The sequence below is a fragment of the Scomber scombrus genome, chromosome 22, assembly GCF_963691925.1.
Source record: "Scomber scombrus chromosome 22, fScoSco1.1, whole genome shotgun sequence".
Classification (NCBI taxonomy): domain Eukaryota; kingdom Metazoa; phylum Chordata; class Actinopteri; order Scombriformes; family Scombridae; genus Scomber; species Scomber scombrus.
Window position 1 is genome coordinate 8469250 of NC_084991.1, and position 19751 is coordinate 8489000.

General features: G+C 39.9%; 2 protein-coding genes across 3 annotated transcripts in view; both read left to right on the plus strand.

The window, feature by feature from the left end:
* celsr1a (cadherin EGF LAG seven-pass G-type receptor 1a) overlaps nt 1-7431 on the plus strand; it is an 87260-nt gene extending 79829 nt beyond the window's left edge. Inside the window, exons 28-37 of the mRNA XM_062443409.1 lie at nt 90-202; nt 475-554; nt 727-853; nt 982-1107; nt 1301-1437; nt 3821-3921; nt 4068-4211; nt 4458-4721; nt 4806-5184; nt 5827-7431. Of these exons, the coding sequence (XP_062299393.1) occupies nt 90-202; nt 475-554; nt 727-853; nt 982-1107; nt 1301-1437; nt 3821-3921; nt 4068-4211; nt 4458-4721; nt 4806-5184; nt 5827-5851 (1496 nt within the window). The 3' untranslated portion in view covers nt 5852-7431. The remainder of the gene's footprint in view (nt 1-89; nt 203-474; nt 555-726; nt 854-981; nt 1108-1300; nt 1438-3820; nt 3922-4067; nt 4212-4457; nt 4722-4805; nt 5185-5826) is intronic.
* A 7996-nt stretch (nt 7432-15427) lies between these two features.
* The window catches only part of gramd4a (GRAM domain containing 4a), a 46271-nt gene continuing 41947 nt past the window's right edge, over nt 15428-19751 (plus strand). For both annotated transcript variants that reach the window (XM_062443527.1, XM_062443528.1), the window contains exon 1: nt 15428-15718. In XM_062443527.1, coding sequence (XP_062299511.1) covers nt 15690-15718 — 29 coding nt within the window. In that variant the 5' untranslated portion in view covers nt 15428-15689. The remainder of the gene's footprint in view (nt 15719-19751) is intronic.

Consider the following 19751-nt stretch of genomic DNA (forward strand, 5'->3'; position numbering starts at 1 on the left):
GATCAGATGGAGAACAAAAGGTAAAAAAAACTATGTAATACTGTTTGTAATGTATTTTCATTGTGTGTCTTTTTTGCTTGTGTGTGCAGGCTTGGCAGTTGGCCTCGATCCTCAGGGTTATGGGAACCCTGATTTCTGTTGGCTGTCTGTCCACGACACACTCATCTGGAGCTTCGCAGGACCCATCTTTGTTGTCGTCCTGGTGTGTTTATACTTTAAATCAGTCCAAAGAGTGTTTTCTGGTGTCCGTCTCTACCTTGAATGAACACACCATTCATATGAGTTGTAGACATTTGCAGTTAAAACACTAAAACAACCTGCAATGCATCAACTGTCACTGATCCAACCATATGTCATGTAGAGTTACCCATACATACATATTGTGTAACATCTAATCACAAATAGCTAAAATTATGTATATATAAATAACATAAAATAAAAAAATCTTCCTGTATCTCTCTCCATTCTCTAAAGGTGAACATAGTGATCTTTATTTTGGCTGCAAAGGCTTCCTGTGGTCGCAGGCAGAAGGCTGTTGAGAAGTCCGGTGCTATGTAAGTTTCTATATCATATTAACTATTTCACATCTAAACATTAATATAACTTTGGTGTTTCCATTTCCAATGAAAGGAACAATAAAATATTACATATACATTGGTATTGGTCTATTGAGTGTATCTCAAGGCACTGGGGGAATCTGATCATCTATATGTGTTCCCTCCTCAGTCCCGCACTACGAATGGCCTTCCTCCTCCTGTTACTCATCAGCGCCACCTGGCTGCTCGGTCTGATGGCGGTCAACAGCAACGTAATGACCTTCCACTACCTGTTCGCTATCTTCAGCTGCTTGCAGGTAACACAGTGTTTATGTTGGAAACTTCTCAAAAGATAATCCGCAGAACATTAAGGCTTCTCTGATAAGGATTATTTGATAAGCACCATCAACAGTTCTGGAAATCCTCACTTTTGCTTTCTTCACAGGGCGTCTTCATCTTCTTCTTCCACGTGGTCTTCAACAAAGAGGTGCGGAAAAACCTCAAGAACGTCTTGACAGGAAAGAAGAGTGTACCAGACGAGTCCAGCACCACGAGGGCCTCTTTGCTTACAGTGAGTGCACAGAAGATATAAGATACTCAAGTTGTTTTTATTGCATAATTTAATTTGTAACTTTTCATTTTCATTGCATTTGTATTGTCACTATTTGTTTAAAATGCCTGGAAGATTCAGAGAGGACAAAATCACCTTTTTTTTGTCTTCTATCCTTCACTCTTCTCTTCTTCTGCCCTTCCTCCATCTTTAGCGCTCCCTCAACTGTAACAACACGTACACAGAAGACGGCCCTCTGTACCGCTCAGGCATCGGCGAGTCCACCGTCTCCCTGGATAGCACGCTCAGGTCAGCCAAGAGCCGCAGCAGCTACCTGGCTTACACACTCAGGTACAACACGCTCACTGACTGCATGGCTGCTTTTACTACACTGCTGCATGGCGTGTATATGTGTGTGTCCATTTGTCCTCTTCAGTTTCTTTCACATTTTCTATACGTTGTCTTTTTTTGCCATCCCCCTGCATGTCTGCTTATGCATCAAATGTCTCACACCTACTAACACACTGCAAGCCCCCAGTTTGTACACACACACACACACACACACACACACACACACCTTGTCACCCTGCCCGTATCTTCTGCCTTATCCAAATGAGGATATGTTTAGTTGCTGAGTTTCTCTACATTGGGAGGGTGTTTCTTTCTTTTCTTCCACACCTGCATGCTGCCACAGAACGGCACATGCACTGTACAGTAATTGCTTGCATGACTGCGCGGAAATTTGCCAGCGCATGGTGCACAGCCTTGCTGCAAAACCTGCAAAGAAACACATACTCAACTCTCACAGATACCCACCAAACCAACACACCACTGATTGTAGATTCATCCACATTATCCATCCATACTGTTGTGTTGTTCTGTGTTGTATTTATTGACAAATTTGACTGCTAACTTGGTTTGTGTGAAATGTTACACGATATATTGTGCTGTAGAACTCTAAGTGTAAAGATGTGAGGGCTTAAAAACATGTTTCATGAATTTGAATAATTTACATTTTTATGTGATATAGCAGCAAAGCACAGGAACAGATACATTTAGCCTTAGCTTTAGCATTGTAGCCTTCATGAATGCAGGATTTATTGCAGGGCTGTTGTATTAAATATATAGTATGTAAATGATATAGAATATAGAATTATGTAGAAATAATTTAATAATTATGTAGAGTTAGTTTTTGCTAGCATAGTTCTAGCTAATGCAGCTTTAGCCAGTTGCACTTAATAAACAGGCAACTGAGCACATTTATCTGTCTTGCAGATGATGAACAATTATTTTTTATAATTTGTTATTAAATTATAGGGACATTTAAGGGGATTGTCAGAGTCTACGAGGTTACAGTAACATACTCCAGACGTTAACATCGTTTATGTGTCTACAACTCCATGCTAGCTCTTCAACATGCACCGTGTAGCCTATGTGACTAGCAAAACCTCAGACATTAGAAAATTTGCAGTTTTACAAAAAAACAAAATATTAAATGTTATGGTACTGAATGTGACAATGCTACATACAAAATAATGACATAATGTATCATGAAATATGATATAGTTTGTGATTTTACTGCTGTTTGGAACATTTTGTAAGGAAATATGATGTTAGACATATTTTTTTAGAATGCGTATATCTACTGTACATGTCTTTCTAGCTTTCTTACTTTAACATGGTTTTAAACTCTTTTTTTGACATTTTGAGATACATTTGTCTTCCGCGATAGTGTATATGCTTTCCATCTCTGGCTCAATCTCACCTTTGTGTCATGTACAACTGTATGTTTAAGTGAGTCACAGACATGTTTTCATTGCCGTAGAGTTGTGTTACATATATCTGGTGTTTTAAAAGAGTTTTACAGAATCAAGGTTAGGTCTGACTGTACGCCTCGGCTCGTAAAGCTGTCATCTGGGTAATACGAGCTGACACTAGGGGTTAATGAGAGCATAAACGCTGAGGGGGGGCGGCTTGCTGCCTGAATGAGAGGCAAAGAGAAGGGTAGGGGAAAAAGGAGAGAAATATAGGAAGTGAATGGAGGAGGGCCATGGAGGCAGAAAGATGTGGGAAAGAAGAATGATGGGACTGTACCTGTTAAAGTGGGAATGTAATATAGACACACATACCTCTACCCTGCAGCTGTTGGCACGTCTACAGGTGCTTCCAGAAGCTTCTATTAGATCAGCTATCAGACAGGTCAGAGCCTTCAGCAACGTTTTCGCCCTCCAGCCAATGTCTCAATCAGCCATGGAGTAAACGGATACAGGTGGAGAGGAGAGGAAAGGAATGAAAGCTCAATGTAATTTGCGAAATTTGCCTGTTAATAGCATTTGTATGTTTGATTGAAGTTGAAAGGTTGGTATTTACTGTAGAATATTACACCATAAATAGATTAAAACAAGTAATTGTGCTTGAGTTGACAAAAAATGTTGTACCCCCCATTTTCTATTTATGGTACAAATGTATTAACTTTAATCTAACTCTAATCGGAAAGTGCACCAAATCACACTGTTTTATTTGTATACGGTAAGTCTTGGTTGAAGCCAGCAGCTGTTGTACATTTGTTGTTTCAAACTGCAAGTTTGGGCTTGAATTTACTTTTAGCAACGCCGCACTTCCCCTCTCTGTCTCTTCTTAATCTGTACCTCTACTTTTCCACTCCCATTTCTCTCTTGCTTCCACTTCCCTCTCGCCCTTCCTTCCTTCTCCATCTGGCTTTATCAATATATAGGGAGGAGTTGGGTCAAAAGCCTAGTGTATCTTCAGGAACAGCTAAAGGACATACTGATCTCGATGGGCCCCTGTTCCATAGAAACGGCACCAAGGGAGATGGTGAGTTTTTCACATATCACTAGTTACAGAATGAAATAAAGACCTCTCAACCACTTGCAAGCACATAAAAATGCACATTGCTGTGTTTTTTATTAATAAAGGTTCATCTGTGTATGCCTCCCTCCTTTTCTCCTTGCCCCTATCAGACTCTGACTCAGATAGTGAGCTGTCAGTGGATGAACACAGCTCCTCCTATGCCTCCTCCCACTCTTCTGACAGCGAGGATGATGATATCGATGTCAAGCCAAAGTGGAATAATGAGAGGCAGCCCATTCACAGCACACCTAAAGGTAAATGCATGGTCCTTTTGAGCCTAAACAGATGTTGTAAGGCACAGACTTTGCCAGGTTCAGAGGTTCAGGTCCCAATAAAATGTCCACCAAATGTCAAATTACGCAATTGTAAAATAAAGATGCTTTAGCGTGTCAAGGTAATAAAGAAATCTGAAGCTAAAACTTACTCAGGAAAAAAATGTGTAACAGTGGAATTTTGTTTGAGCGTTGTCAATTCCAATTTGTCTCTTCACCAACTACCAGTTGATTCAGTGTCCAATCACGTGAAGCCTTACTGGCCAACAGAGGCCACCACAGCCAGTGACAGCGAGGATCTTGGCGGGGCAGAGAGGCTGAGGGTGGAGACCAAGGTTAATGTGGAGCTGCACCCAGAGAATAAGCTCAACCATATTGGTGAAAGAGACAGGGAGGCACCTCTGGAGACAACCAGTCACACTAAAGACGGGACACCCGCCAGTCCTCCCAACAGCAACAGCAACAGCAACCACCAACCAGAGCAGAGGAAAGGTGAGAGAAGATAGTTCATTTGAATTTGATTGAATGAATGATCTTATCTGAGCAGCACTGAACTGAAATTCCTCTCCATCTCAGGTATCCTGAAGAACAAAATCAGCTACCCGCCCCCGCTAACCGACAAGAACATGAAGAACCGTCTGAGGGAGAAGCTGAGCGACTACAATCCCCCTACCATCACCTCCCCTCCACCCAACAACAACAACACCACCACCTCCCCGCCTCCCTCCTCCGTCAACATCCTGACCCCTTCCTCCCGGACGCCCTCGCTGACCTCCAATGATGGTGGTCGTCCCGGGAACCACGACAGCAGCTCCATCATCAAACCACCCATCGCCCCGCGGCCGCAGATTCCTGCTGGGCAACCACCAGCAGGAATCTACCGGGAGACCAACGGGGGAATGGCAATGCACTTGAAGTCGGGCACGGTCAACGGTGGCAACGAGTCCGACTCAGAGTGAGTAGACGTCTTGAGGGCTTTGGCATGTAACGACGAATGTTAAATGTATAGAACAAACCAATGAATGCCTTTTCATTTAATCCCGTAATCTGACACAGATACAAAATTAATCTGGACAGTGATTTTAGCAATCATTGAGCTAAATAACATGCATTAGTTGACCATATTGTCAACTGATGCAACAGTGCATGTATAATCATAGTTAAGGAAACAGTTTTACTGTTTGCTCGTTCCCTTTCTTGTCACGAGTGAGCCGAAAAGATTGATACCCCACATCTGTAGATAAATATGAGGCTACCTGCAACTTGGCTTAGCACAAACTTTAAATCTGACAAATAAAATAAAATAAAACATGTGGACCAGTGAGATTTAAAAGGTTTCCCCTTGTGAGAGTGGTATCAATCTTCTCATTTCAATCTCGACAAGAAAGCAATTTTCCCCAAAAGTCGAACTATTCCTTTCACTATAGCATGAATAGTATCACCATCCTGCTTAAATGCTGCATGATGATGTCCCGCATCCCTGCACTCATTTTCACCCCGCATGTTCTTGTTTTCCTCTACTACTCCTTGCACCTTCACTCCCTGCATCTCCCCTGTCCCTCTTCCTTCCCTTCTTCCCCCTTCTCCCCGTTAACAGTGGCAGTAACGAGACTTCGATCTGACCTGCTAGGAAAACTCAAACCAGCCTGCCCTTGTGAGAGGAGGAGCAAAGAACCTGCTGGGGGAGGAGAAGAGAGAAGGAGAGCCAAGAGGAGGGGGATAAAATGAAAGAAAAGTGAAGATGGAGTGGGGGGGTGCTAAAGATTAGGTGACCGGGAGAAAAGAATGTTCTCCACACCTGATCTGTCCATCCCTCCGTCTTGTTCCCTCTCTCTGGAGAGCAGTATTAATTGCAGACTTTTAGGATTGCCTGAGAAAAGAAAATAAGCAAAGAAAAAAGAAAAGATGTGAGAAATGATAAAGGGAAAGCTGTGTTGGACTGTAGCAAGAGAGGATGAAATGGAGCCATGTGTGCCAAAACCACTAAATGACATGGAGGGCATGTCCTTTATGCATTTCAAGCTCCCAAAATGATGTTCCTCTATGGCGGGGCTCTGAGAATGTCATTATGTGACTGCCCCTATCAAGGGGTAAGTAAAGCTGGACTAATGCTTTCAGACAGTTTCTTTCTCATGGTGGAAGGCAGATATATAATCACTGTGCATGAACCCATACATACTGGTACAGTCTCTTTTGTAGTCAAAAAGGATTTCAAGGACTACAAATCCCTCAAAGCATTGACAAGTCTGTGGAAGGCAAAATCCACAAACCTGTTCTCACTGACTTTGGGACACGTCGATACTGGACGGCGCTATCACACACCAAGTGCTCTTTTCTATTTTTCTTTTTTTTTGTAACTCAGAGAAAGGCTCTCACAACCTCTCAATGCAATGCATTTCGAGTGTAATTAATGTGTAGATATTGTTAAAGGTGAAGAAGAAATGATCTATTTTGTATTTCAGCTCTAGCAAGGACAAGTTTCGAAACTAAAAATCATTCACCCGTGTTAAGCTGGGAGCGCCTTCCGATTGTGAAAATCACTCGACATGCTGGTTTAATCGACTGAGAACAATTCTGAGAACTAATGTGTGCCTTCATCCTGGATTGAGGCCTTACAAACACACACAAACACACACACACACAGACACACACACACATACACATACTGACACTGCTATTTTGTCCCGAGCGCATGCACACAGTGGGCCGAAATGAACATGAATTATGTGTAAGGGAGAGGAATTCCCCTTCTGCTGAACTCAACTCAGTCTGTTAGAGCACTATGAACCTGAAGCCTTCTTTTCCAGTGTCAATCCTGCCTGTTTGTCCTGTGCAACACACTCCTGCTTACCAAAGTCATGAAATAAATGTGCAGAATAGGGTTGGAGTCAATTCACTTTTAACTTAGTTTTTAGTTCAAAGTAGTTTGAAAAAACCCTCTTCGGTAGCATAAATGCATTCTTTTCAAATATTCACTGATAGATTTTGTATTTTTAGCAATTTTTTATCCAAACTTTGTATAGATTAACCCAAGTTTTTCTTCATTGTTAATTTTCTGAATCATCTGAGTTCAAAGTGAAAATGATGCCAACTCTAATGCATTTTGCAGCTACTATAAGGCAACTTAAAGTCACGTTTACCATTCACCGAATGCCGTTGTACCATACATACTCTACACCCCCAGTGTTTTTGCTTTCATGTAATCAATACTGTTGATAAATGTCCTTGTTTTTTTATGATCTGAGACACTGGAAATGTTTTGTAACATAATGTATATTTATTTTTTATGGTTTTAAGACACTGGAAAGAAAAGATGATTGTGACTGTAAAATTAAAGATGACATGATGACTTTTTAACAGTCTTGTGCAGTCTTTTTTTTGGGGAAGGAAAGCATGGCTAGTTGTATGGAAACTGTCTTGATTATACAACTTCAGTAGACCACACACCAATGATCCAAGGTATATTAATACGATTTTATGTTCAGTGTATTTTTGACTTTTAAAATGCTTACCATCCAATACTGTCCAGTCTTATATTGTATGTTTTATATTGTATGTTTTACAAGATAAAGTAGATATATGTTATGTTTACAGAGGGGAGAGAATAATACTGGGGATGAGAAAGAGGTTTGGAAGAATAGATAAATAGAGGACTGGCACGAATCCAACAGAGACAACTGGTTTCAAAAAGACCCCCTAAAGGGCTGTGTATAATATAGAAATGTCCATACAAGGTAATGCATAAGGAGGGCAGTCTTAGTGTCTCAGCCTGTTGTGTCCAGCAATGGTTGAATGACTATCAATGTGGGGCAGATTAGACCATTGAGTATAACCCTTCAGTGTATTACTATTATTATTATTAATCAGTATATTATTGCTATAAGACTGCGTTAATCTTCATAGAACCATGCTGCCAATCTTAATCAGTCGCCTCGATTTGAACTGTTGCTGGGATCACACAAGCACACATTTCCACATGCCATAGGTTGAGGATCACATAAGGAAGCTAGGTTATGTCATCTACTGTTATCAAAGTGGGGTTTGTGCGCAGTCAGGTGTCCTTAAAGCAATTTTGGTATAAGTATACTATTTGAGTATTTGTATTACTATTTTGTATGACCAAGAATCAAACCAACTACCTCTTGTAGAAAATGTGATAATTCAATACCAACTTAAACACAAAGATTTCCCCATAATAATTAAAATCTGTATCTGATATTAGCGGTATCAAACTTAATAGTTGGGCATTTTGGGAATTTTAGCTCTTATATTTGTGCTGTAGCTAATATTAAGCTACAGCCATTATCTTAGATTAGCATAACGACTGCAAAGCCAATGGAAAGGAAGTTACTGCTCCTGGTAAAAAAAAAAATAACACTTACAAAAACCCCTAGAAAATGACAAATTATCTTAACTACACTTCTCAGTTTTGTACAGATTAAACACACAACTCTACATGGTCTGGTAGGCAGATTTATTTATCTTGGATGGAGACAACCACATGTAGCATATTGTGCTACAGAAATCTTCAATAAACTTGCTACTGGAGCTACTAAGTTCTTAATTGACTGTTCACTGCAAAGCCCCTTCATGATTTACATTTTTTTCCACAGCTCAGCCCACCTTAAGACCCGGCACTTTGCTCTGGCATTCCAAGGTAAGCCGGCTACAGTGTTCACAGCCCCTCACTTTAATGATTGTCTCTAAGAATTTGTCTTAAACCATATGTAAGGATCAAAGAGAGCTGGGGAAACGTAAAAGGCTACCGAAATAAAGTGAGATTCTGACTCCCCCACCCACCTTTGCTCAAACTGTGGGAGATGTAAGTGAATTATATCACCACAAGGCATAGAATCCCTCTCTGGTGTCTCCGTGTGCTGGTATAGATAAGGCAGGTGTTTTGGATGGGTAGGCCATGTCAGTGCCAACCCATCCAAAGAAGTCTTGGCTGCAACTGTGCCAAGTCCATCACACAAAAATGTACACATACAGCCTGCTGCCACTGTGTATTGCTGAGTAAATGATTGTGAGTGGGGCGAGTGAAAGGTTAGACGGCCGATTCAGGTTTCACAAGCCTGTTGGGAGTTTAGTTGTTATGGCAACTGAAGCAAGTCCTCCCCTCAGGTAACATAAAGGCGAATTAAGAAACAGACATCACATTTAAAAGTATGAATATCTTCTCTGTTCCCTCCCTGTCTCGCCACTATTCAAACTAATGTTGATAAAGAGAGAATATAAAACCAGTTCATCAGAGGAATCAGTCAGTGTATCCAAGACAAAGATTATTATATCCTCCTTAAACACAACCATGCTGATTTGTAACTTTAACAGTCATGTTTTAGTTTTACATCAACTTCCTTGCCAGTAATAACTCCAAGTATAATTTTGTCAGGTGGTTGATCAGTTTGGAATAAAACCTTCAACTTGAAACCTGAGGAGCTAAGAAGGCCCAGGTACCTCTATCAGTGACCCTCTGCCCTCTACCTTATCTGTGTTCCATCACAGCCAGGCAAACTAAATAATTCAGACTCCTAGGAGGCACAGTTGGCATTCTGAATTAACTACTGTACAGAACCAGACAAAGCAGGAGGAGGGAGGAGGATTGATGCAATTGCGCCATCTACTGGTAGACAAAAAGGAACGTTACAGCCATACAGTGAGTGCTCCTAAACTTATATAGTCCTGAAGACAGTTATTGAAAGAAATAAAAAGATGACATAAATCTCTTAAACTTTTACAGGCAGAAATACCACATTATTCTTCTTATAAACAATAATATAAATGAAACTACACTAATTCAATACACCTCAGGGCAGTGGTGCTAAAGCCTTGCTCGGTCTGATATGATCAGTAGCTGATGCAAATGTTAGCTAACTTTAGACATTGGCGTGACTGTCATGACTGGGTCCGTTTGCCGACTATTTCTCGTGCTACTGTAATAGTATGTTTTAGTATTTTCTAGTATCTTGCGCTTGTAACTTGTGAAAGCTGTTCATCAATAAATTAAATAATATTGCTTTAAAATTACACCTTTATCCATTGCCTGTTTGTTTTGGGAGCTAATTTAGGGTCAGAAATGAAGGTTAAACAGAAATATCAGTGAAAATTCTGCCTTTTGTAGCTAAATTGTTATAAATTATGTTTTGGGTTAATATTTTTACAATATCAATCAATATCAATATCAGCATTCTTTTTAAGGGTTGACACTCCCAGCAGTGTTTTCTGTGTACTTCTGGCCACATGTCAGTCAGTGATGCTGAGGCAGGTATTTTGACTTGCAAAGAATCACCTGCATGAGAAAATTACCACTAGCATCCTTAGCACCTCAAACTAGATATAAAAAATGTTGTATAATAGGTGTGCATCCTTTATGATTACATTTGTCTTGGGTTTTAATAAGGATAAAAGCAAACTTCCAGGTTAGTTTAGGATTAGATAGATTGGGGTTGAAGTTATACTTACAATTAACAGCCCTGCATATATGCTGTAATGACCCAGGGAGTGTAAAGGATTTAATTTAGGTTGATAATGAAATTAGAGATTGATGAAATGGTCTCAAGACGACAAAAATAAGCTGCATCAAATCATCATGATGCAGATAGTTATCATTATAATGATTACTGTATATAATTGAAGTGTTAACACATTGAAAACACATTGTATCATTTGTTCAAAAAGAAACCGAAATGCCGACATGTTACTATTTAATCAACCATCATATCCAAATGTGTTCTGCATCAGCAAACTCATCATCCATCCTCCCCTTCCTCCCAACTGTTCTATAATTGACTCTGAATGCTCTGCCAGTTGCATAAGATATGCGTGGTTGTGCAACCCTCTAGAAAATGCTGGTTTGGGATTAAGAGGTTTATCACAGGGTTTTTAAATGGGAACAGAGGGAGGATTTGGGAAATCTCAACAGCAGTACTTTTACTAGAAGACATCCGAAGAGGATCACAGGACAGGGACCGATTGTGTGTGTGTGTGTGTGTGTGCGTGTGTATGAATGTGTGTGTGCATTAAACATGACTAAGGGGAATCCTGTGCATGATGACTTAAAACGCCCTGAGTGGTTTCCTACTGGTGCATCCTGCATTACATCACGTTAGCAGCATCTGCTGTTGAAATATCCTGGATTTCAATTTTGTTTGTAGGTGGAACATTTTTGCCTCTAAACTGATTATATAATAGAGATTACTAAGAAATGTCATATTGATTCCCCTCTGGATCATATATCTTAATAAGAAATTGATCCCCTGTGGAAACAAAAACTCAGCAACATTAATCTCCATCCTTGTAATAGGTATTTTGCTTCAAACATTTGCATTGTTTGTGCAAATGTGTAATTAGACTAAGATTTATGCATGTGTCACGATTCCTGCTTCACTCCTGTTTATTTAGCTTCATTTGCCAGCTCTGCGTTCTCTTCCCTTGGTTTTACCATTCTCTATTCGTCCACCAGATGCCCCCAGACCTTCTTGCTGGTTCAACACCCACCTGCTCACCTGTAGCAACTTTCCAATTATCCTCACCTGCTGCCCATTACCTCATCAGCCCCAGCAGCTTATATACCAGTGCTCTATCATTCATTCGCTGTTGGAATGTTTTGTTCCTGCTTACCTGAGCCTGATCTCCTCCTGATCATTTGCTATCTGTGTTTATGACTGGCCTACCTCACCCTGCTGAGCTTGTAAGCCTGTTGATTTATACTTTGAAGTATTAAAATCCCTTTAGATTACCTGTTCTCTTAGCCTGCATTTGGGGCCTCCTCCTTGTTGCCTCATACACACCTGTGACAGCATGACAGCTGCCATCACTGAATTTGAGAGGTATTTGAAATATTCTATAATATTATTGCTGGTGTACAGTTTGCAAATAGTGGTTAACAAATCATTAGAAACACCATTTAACGTGATACAGTTCTCTACAACCTCACAACTATGTATGGCCTGAGAAAGTAGAGTTGAATCAAGAACTCTACACAATATCAACAAAAATGTAATATAATAAGCTTGTTGCATGGCTATTTTAACCTGCATATGATTGTTAAGATATCTAATTCATTAAAAAAATGTTAAATTCCAATGTCCAGTCTCTTAACTAACCAATGAAGCCTTAAACCTTTGATAACCGTTTTTTAAATTATTATTATTGTTTGGCCACTGGAGGGCAGCAGAAACACTTACACCTTATTGTCTTTTAGTTGATATGGTAAACATGTTAGCCAAGTTATCTATTTACACATCTAGCAGGTAGAGAGGACCTGTAGCCTTCATTTGGACTTGTGTGTCTGGCCACCTGTTAAATGTAAGTCCACTATTCATTCTTCTTTTAGCTCTGTTTTTGATCTCCACCAACTTCTAAAGGACATATCTGGCGCTTTAGCTGCTAAATGCTGCTGCAGGTTGTGTCCCAAAAAACAATTCAATGAGAGCAGTGGGAATGACCCAAAATGGTACATTTGTGGGTGATGTAACCAAAACGATGAGCTGAAAGATGCACGTTCCTTCGAGTTGAGTCAGACTGTCATTTGATAATTCTGTGGTCATCAGTGACCCCATCCACATTAAAGTTCTTACGTGATCCATTGTTAATGTAAAAATATTTCATAATATTATGGCTGCTTTAATGAATTTCATCTTACACAGTCAGATGTTGCCTACAATTAATACTCATTAGTTTATCTTAACCTTCAGAGATGCAGAAACTTGTAGTGCTTTAAGGCATAATGGGACAGACTATCTACCTGCCAGCGTACAGGCCCCCAGTAAAATGGTCCATCAATTATTCTTAATTAATATTTATTCATTACACACTACTTATGCTAATTAGAGGTAACCAGGAAGATGCCTACATTTTTTTAGTCAGGCTCTTCATGGTGTCCTTACTGTTTTTCATATCATCAGATGAGGAATGCAAAGTACTATGTGATGTTTCTCTAGAAATCTAGCTCTGAATACTAAAGTTCTTATGGTCTGGACAAGGAAAGTCCTCTCTCTCAGTGCCTAAAGCATTTGCCTAGACAAATATGGAGGTAAGCTAAATGTGCACTATCTCTCTCTGTCAGCCAGTTAGTCTTAGTAGCAGCTACAGCCACACAAATATGGACTTCTTCACCTGGCAGACGGTAAAAGACAGAGCATTTACTTTTTCTATTGGCTTCAGTTTTTAGATGCAGAAAGCAACAGGTAGATTGATGTACACAAATGTGCTTTCATGCTTCTGTGTTGAGTTCAGGCTTCAGAATGTTTGTGGTGAGGAGGTGGCGACATGGCGGCTATGTGACAGTCAGGCCAAAGCTCTATCGAGGACAAGACTACACTGATCCTCTGGCCTCATTGGTAGTCTGACAGCAGACAGACAGTACTTGTGATTACTTCCCTGCAATCTATGGTCTCATCTCAGGGGTCAGAAGTCACTTGACTCCTGTTTCTCTGTCTTGCACGTTCTATGCATTCACTCTTCAGTTTCTTAAACTGTGCTTCTTTCTTTGTCCATTTGATCCATAACTCATTCACACAGTGTAAGCGCAGTGACAAGAGGATTGCCGCGGGAAGCTGTAGCCTGAAGACCGCCTCATCACTAATAAAGACAACAGTTGAAATTGTGGGATAACTTCAGTGAAGACTCCTAACTTGGACTTCATACTTGTAAAAGACAACAACATCTGAGGACAATCCCACTGTCTGACAAAACAAACATGCAAAGGTTAGTGCAACAAAAATATTTATTTTGTTCTGATTTTTTATATTTAGGATGTGTGAACAACAATCTATTGGCAAGGATAATTCCAGAAAACAGTGCCAAGACAGTGAGGATATAGCAGTCTTGATACAGTGTGCTCAGGTTCTACAAACAGATTATACTATAGTTATAGACTCTGTTTACCTAAATCTAACTGTTTGTCCAACTCATTTTAGAAAATAAATTTCAGTATTTCCCCAGCTGTATTCCTCACAGTGCACAGGAGAGTGCATTGAAACAGGATTTAGGCCCTCATCTTGGTGTCAAACCTGTAGCTACCATTAGATTTGCCAAATACCTTTTATTTGTTTACACTAACTTCAATTATTAAACTGGTAAGTTAAGCTACTGGGTAGGGAAATTACTACTTTTAAATTTTTTCTAAACGCCTGAGAACAGAATTGATCTCTGCATGTTTTTTTTTGGAAATTAGGGGGGCTAGAGGAGTACAGTGTTTTGCAGTGAAAACACTTAAAAAAAAAAAGATTCCAGTTTGTATAGCCAGTATTTTTTCTACCAGGATTCTGTATTTTATTGTTGACAGCTTGTAAAGGGCTTTGAAACCTTATTGACACCTCAGCAAATAAACCAGCAGCACTTTCCTTTACTGGTTTGTAATTTCCTGTAACTAGAGTGTGATGTGACAAGTTGAATGCTCCAGTGCACAAAAATAGAACGTGGACTTTCCTGAGAAGTAGGGGGCTCTTGTGTCTAACAGTTAAACTTTCAAGATGAAATATATGTACATGTGTATAGATTCTGGCATTTGTAATGAGGAAGGATTTCTATTTGTGGGGAAAAAGTACCTACTAGGTACACATTATCATTCAAAGTACAGTATTTTATATACATCTTAAAACATGTCGGGGGGGGGGGGGGCCTTTTAAATACAAGAGATAAAGACTAATCTTGCTGTACCACAATAAAGTAGGGATATTATTCCTAACGATATAATTTCAGGGTTGGTTTACACTGATGCTCATTTGCATTATAATGACACCATTGTTTACCCACCTGTTTTATAATATAGCATTACATGATAATGGCAGCCACAGGGCGGTAGTAAGGGGAGGTGTCGGCGTTCCCGCTCACCTCCTGTCTCGGTAAGCATCGTTCACCACCGACGGCCACTTTAAGAAGTCTACACTGACGAAATTTCCTCGGCCCTGCTCCCCGCACGTTCTGCGAAACCTTTTTTTCCCCCTACCCGCAATCCACGTAGATCCACCCTACTATGTATGTGATGGGCTAGATTTGTTGCTTTCGTTTGCTCGATTGGTTGAATTTAGGCATGAGGGGAGAGGTTATTGGGTTAGGCTATGAGGATGACGGTCAGAGCCAATCAGAGGCAGAGTAGGGGCGTGTGTTAGCAGAATGCGGGTGGGAAAATAATAACGCTTCTGCGAAATCAACAAGAGACGAAAGCAGACTGGTATCTACGAGCTGCGGGCCAACAGTGCTGGTCAGGGCTGCTCTCTCCAGGGAGGAGGGACGCAACTGGTATTTTTTCCCCCTCTCTCTCTTCACACTGTCTGTCTAACCGCCCAGCACTCAACAGAAGACGACATATAGTCGGTGAGCGGTTAACTAGCGGATATAGTCGGGATGGATGGACAAAGTCAGCAGGTTTCGCCGTGAGCCTGGCGTTAATGTGAACGTCCTGAGCAGCAGGTGTAACTGAAGGATAAAAGCTGACTAAAGGCAATCTCAGTGTTCATGAAACTTTGCTACGATTTACGTGCTGGGTAAGAAGACTTGTTTTTTCCCCTCTCTCTCTTTTTTGTTGTTTCTTTAATAACGCTTTTCAAACGTGTTAAATAAAAATGAAGGGTATTGTTTTTATGACATTCGTATGTCCCGCTTCTCCTTCGTTGTCACCCAAAATGCAGATTATTCGATATTAACGCTGCGTCTCATCACGATGGAGATATTTTAATAAAATGTCCGACCTTTCGAGGGTTTATTGAAACAGGTAACACGAGGCCTAATTTGAAACTACAGCGTTAAATTCAGCCTCTACCTCAATGGTTACAAGTATAGCGGACACATTTGAATTCAGCTTAATAAGCTAGCTTACATTATAGTTAGCTGTAAGGCCTTGTATGTTCACGGCTGCCCGCTGTCAATACACTAACATTAGTTTATTTTTGTCCTCATTAACGTCCATTGCTGCTTTCGTAAAAGACAATTTATATGCTCTGTTTAATATTAACCCTTAACGTTAGCTACAATAACACCCTATTAATGATAAGAGTGATGTAGTTAACTAATGAGCTACTTTGTTGTTTTGTTTTTGCCAGTAGTAAAGTGTTGCGTTAATTTTCGAATGCAACAGTTTGAAAATGAACTTGCAGGCGTGCAACTTGCCTTAAATAGACAGTAAATAACATAATTCCTCGATTTAATTTGTTGTGAAAGTGCAGAATATGTAGTGTGTGGTGGGTTCACATGCCAGTAGGAAGCTCTGGTAACCTAGTACCAACATTTTACTCCCAGGTCATATGGAACTGACTGGGAACAGGCTTTAGTTTCCTGCAACCAGTTGATATCTCACCCTTTAGCCTCACGAAGGGTGCAAATTTGATTCCACTTGTCCTGTCATGTGACATGCGAAGAGTCACCCTCGTCCAGCCAATTTGAGGGAGAGATAGAGGGCGGATTGACCTGTTGTTCAGCAACTATTGATTGTTTGTATGTTTTATGTAACTGCGTGGTGCAATAATAGCAGTGTAGAAGGAGGGATGCTGCATGACTGGCAGTGAGTGCAAGGACAATGAAGTGTTTGATAATACAGGTGAATCATTTTTTCATGCTCTCTCCTGAACTTTTCATCAATTGCTGCAGCAGGTGAATCTTGAATCCTTCATCTCAATCCACCTTTGAATGCACCACACAAGGGTATGCTTTCATTCACCTTGTTGTTACTATCTATAATTACAAGTTCAAGAAATGTGACATACTCTGACATTTTCTAAAGAGCCTGTGGAGACTGGTTTCCTTTGCTCAGTGTCTTGAACACTTTTTTTCCAAAGAAAAAAACAAGGGAAAAGAATTTTTTCAATTTATTTTGTTGTCATTTGGATATCAATGGTGTATATCTCCACTTTAACACCTAACACATCATGCACATGGCTTACCATGACCAAAAAAACCTCCCTACAAACTAACAAATGCCATTGAAAAGCAGCACTGTCAAAAACTAACTTGGACAAAAAAATAAAATGCACACCATAACTCACTTTTACTTTTGCTCAACCAACTACATGCTGCCCAGAGGGCTGCATTAGTGGGCTAGATACAAGCTAGTGCTCACTCTTACTATTTCTCTCTTATTCTTTTTCTCCAAATTTGTTGACAAAGACTTACGTGTATGTTTCTCTACACTCGAGAACCTTGTTTAGCCCCCAACTACAAGCAGAGTAGACGGTGTCTAATTAGGTCTAATCAGAGTTCATCATATCCCCTCCCTTCCTCCTGCTCCATCCCCATCCCCAGGGTTAACATCAAATAAAAAGTAGAAGCTCGATGAAACCATCTACTGCAGCCATGTGTATCCAGCTTGATATTATGTATGACTTCTATGGGGCAGTCGGAGGGGTGATAGTCGTTGCCTGTTAAGCTGATTAGAAGATATGAATCTTACTGTATTCTTACAATGGCACCTGGTCGCACACTTAGTTTCTCAACAGGCAATAACTATTCAGCAGAGCAGAAGGTTGATGTGTTTGTTTTTTCCCTGACCATCTGTTGTCTGTATTTTAAATACAGTAAAGTGAACCGAATAACAAAAGTTAGAACATTCTAGTCAACGGTGGCAGGTGAGATATTTAAAGCTCATGTTAATCCTTCTCACTGTCTCTCTGATGTGTTATGAAACTCATCGAAGTTGAGAATAGCTCTACAGGCGAGTGTCTTGCTACACCCAGCAGGACGGCCCACACCGGTTTTGGTTTTTTTCCCAGCACATTTGAGTGAGAGCACCTGTAAAAGGAAACAATATATTTCCTCATTCACCAAAGCAGAAACACTACACTGTGGCATCTCCGACAAGCACTTATTGTCAAACTTTATGTTATTCTGGATGCCTAATGTCCCAGAAGATACACTTGCACAGAAAGTGGCCTACTTGTGCAAGTGCTCTAGCCTGCATTGCACTGCCCCCCCACCCCCTGTAACCCTTTCATGCATGGCTGATAAGCAACAGTGATATAGGTTGTAATTGCATAAAGAGCAACTCCCATCTCATGTGGCTACCATGCCATAGATGTATATATAGCCTGCGGTGTTATTGAGGCTGTGCACCTGAATACGTATTAAGACATGTAAGAAGAGTGGCTTTACTTTTCAGTGTACATTAATAGCTACACAGATGTATACTTTGATGAAAGTAGCTGTGCGATGTAAACATAAAAATACATTAGCATGGTTTTTAATAGAGATGCATGTCTGAACACATGGTATGTAATCATGACTTGTGATTATGTGCGGCTGCTCAGCTAGATTAAATTTGCAGGATGTATAAGATCTATATGGGAAAACTATTAATCATTTAATCGATAAGTTGATACAAAATTATTCAGCTTATAAAATGTGATTCTTTTCTGGTGTCCTTGGTCTTTTATGATACTAAACTGAACATCTGTGAGTTTTGAACAACTTATTACTCAAAACATGACTTTTTAATATTCTAAGGACCAAAATATTAACCAATTTATTGAAATTTCTAGATGAATCTTTAATGAAAACAGGGTTTAGTAGGGTTTTTTTTCAGTTAAAATGCCAAATTCTGTGGTCTCAGCTTCTCATATGAGATGAATTAATGCTATTCCTTGTCATACATTATGGTAAACTGAATGTTTTGTGTTATGGACAATACAAGACATTTGAAGATATAATAGAGAATAATAAGAATAATTTAAACAGGCATTTATTAATTTTTCACTCTTTGCTTGCATGTTATAGACAAAACGGACAATAATTGGAAGATTTATCTGTAATGGAAATGAACATTAGTTGCAGCCCTATTTAAGTATATGAAACAAAATTATTTGACATCTTTTCTACTTTAAATGTTTTGACCAGTAGTGGACATTTTATGGACACATTTTGGTCATTAAATACTAATTGTAGAAACTAGGGCTGCAACTTTTGGTCTGTAGAATATCATAAAATGAAAGAAAATCTACAGTGACATCTTGAAATTACTTGTTTTGGATGACCAACTATCCAAAACCAAAAGTTATGAATTTACAGTCATATAAAACAGAGAAAAGCAGTATATCCTCATATTTGAGAAGCTGAAACCATCTACTGTTTGGCATTTTTATTTTAAAAGTTTCTTAAAAGATGACTCAGTTTATCAAAAATAGTTGACAGTTCAATCACAGTTGCAACATTTGATGAAACCTTTTACACAACCGTTTTGTTTATTAAAATAGAGACAGTTATGTAGGGCAAAGGGCCTCCAGCAGCCTGACATCTGTGAATGACCGCGATTGGCTGATGCAGAGAGTGTGACCCGCGTGGCCAAGACTAACCTCGAGTCACTACGGGTCATTAGCGGACAGGCTTTAGCATCCACACTCACACTCAAACAGAATATTAGGCTTGAACAGCAGATACTCACTGGGCTTGTAAAGCTACTCACCCTTGACTAATGTATGCAGTAATAAACAAACACTAACACAGCCTCTGTGTGCTGTTACACTGTCAGTTTAGTTTTTTTGAATATCTTTATCTCCTTGTTTATGTCTCATTCCCCGGCCTCTCTCCCCTCAC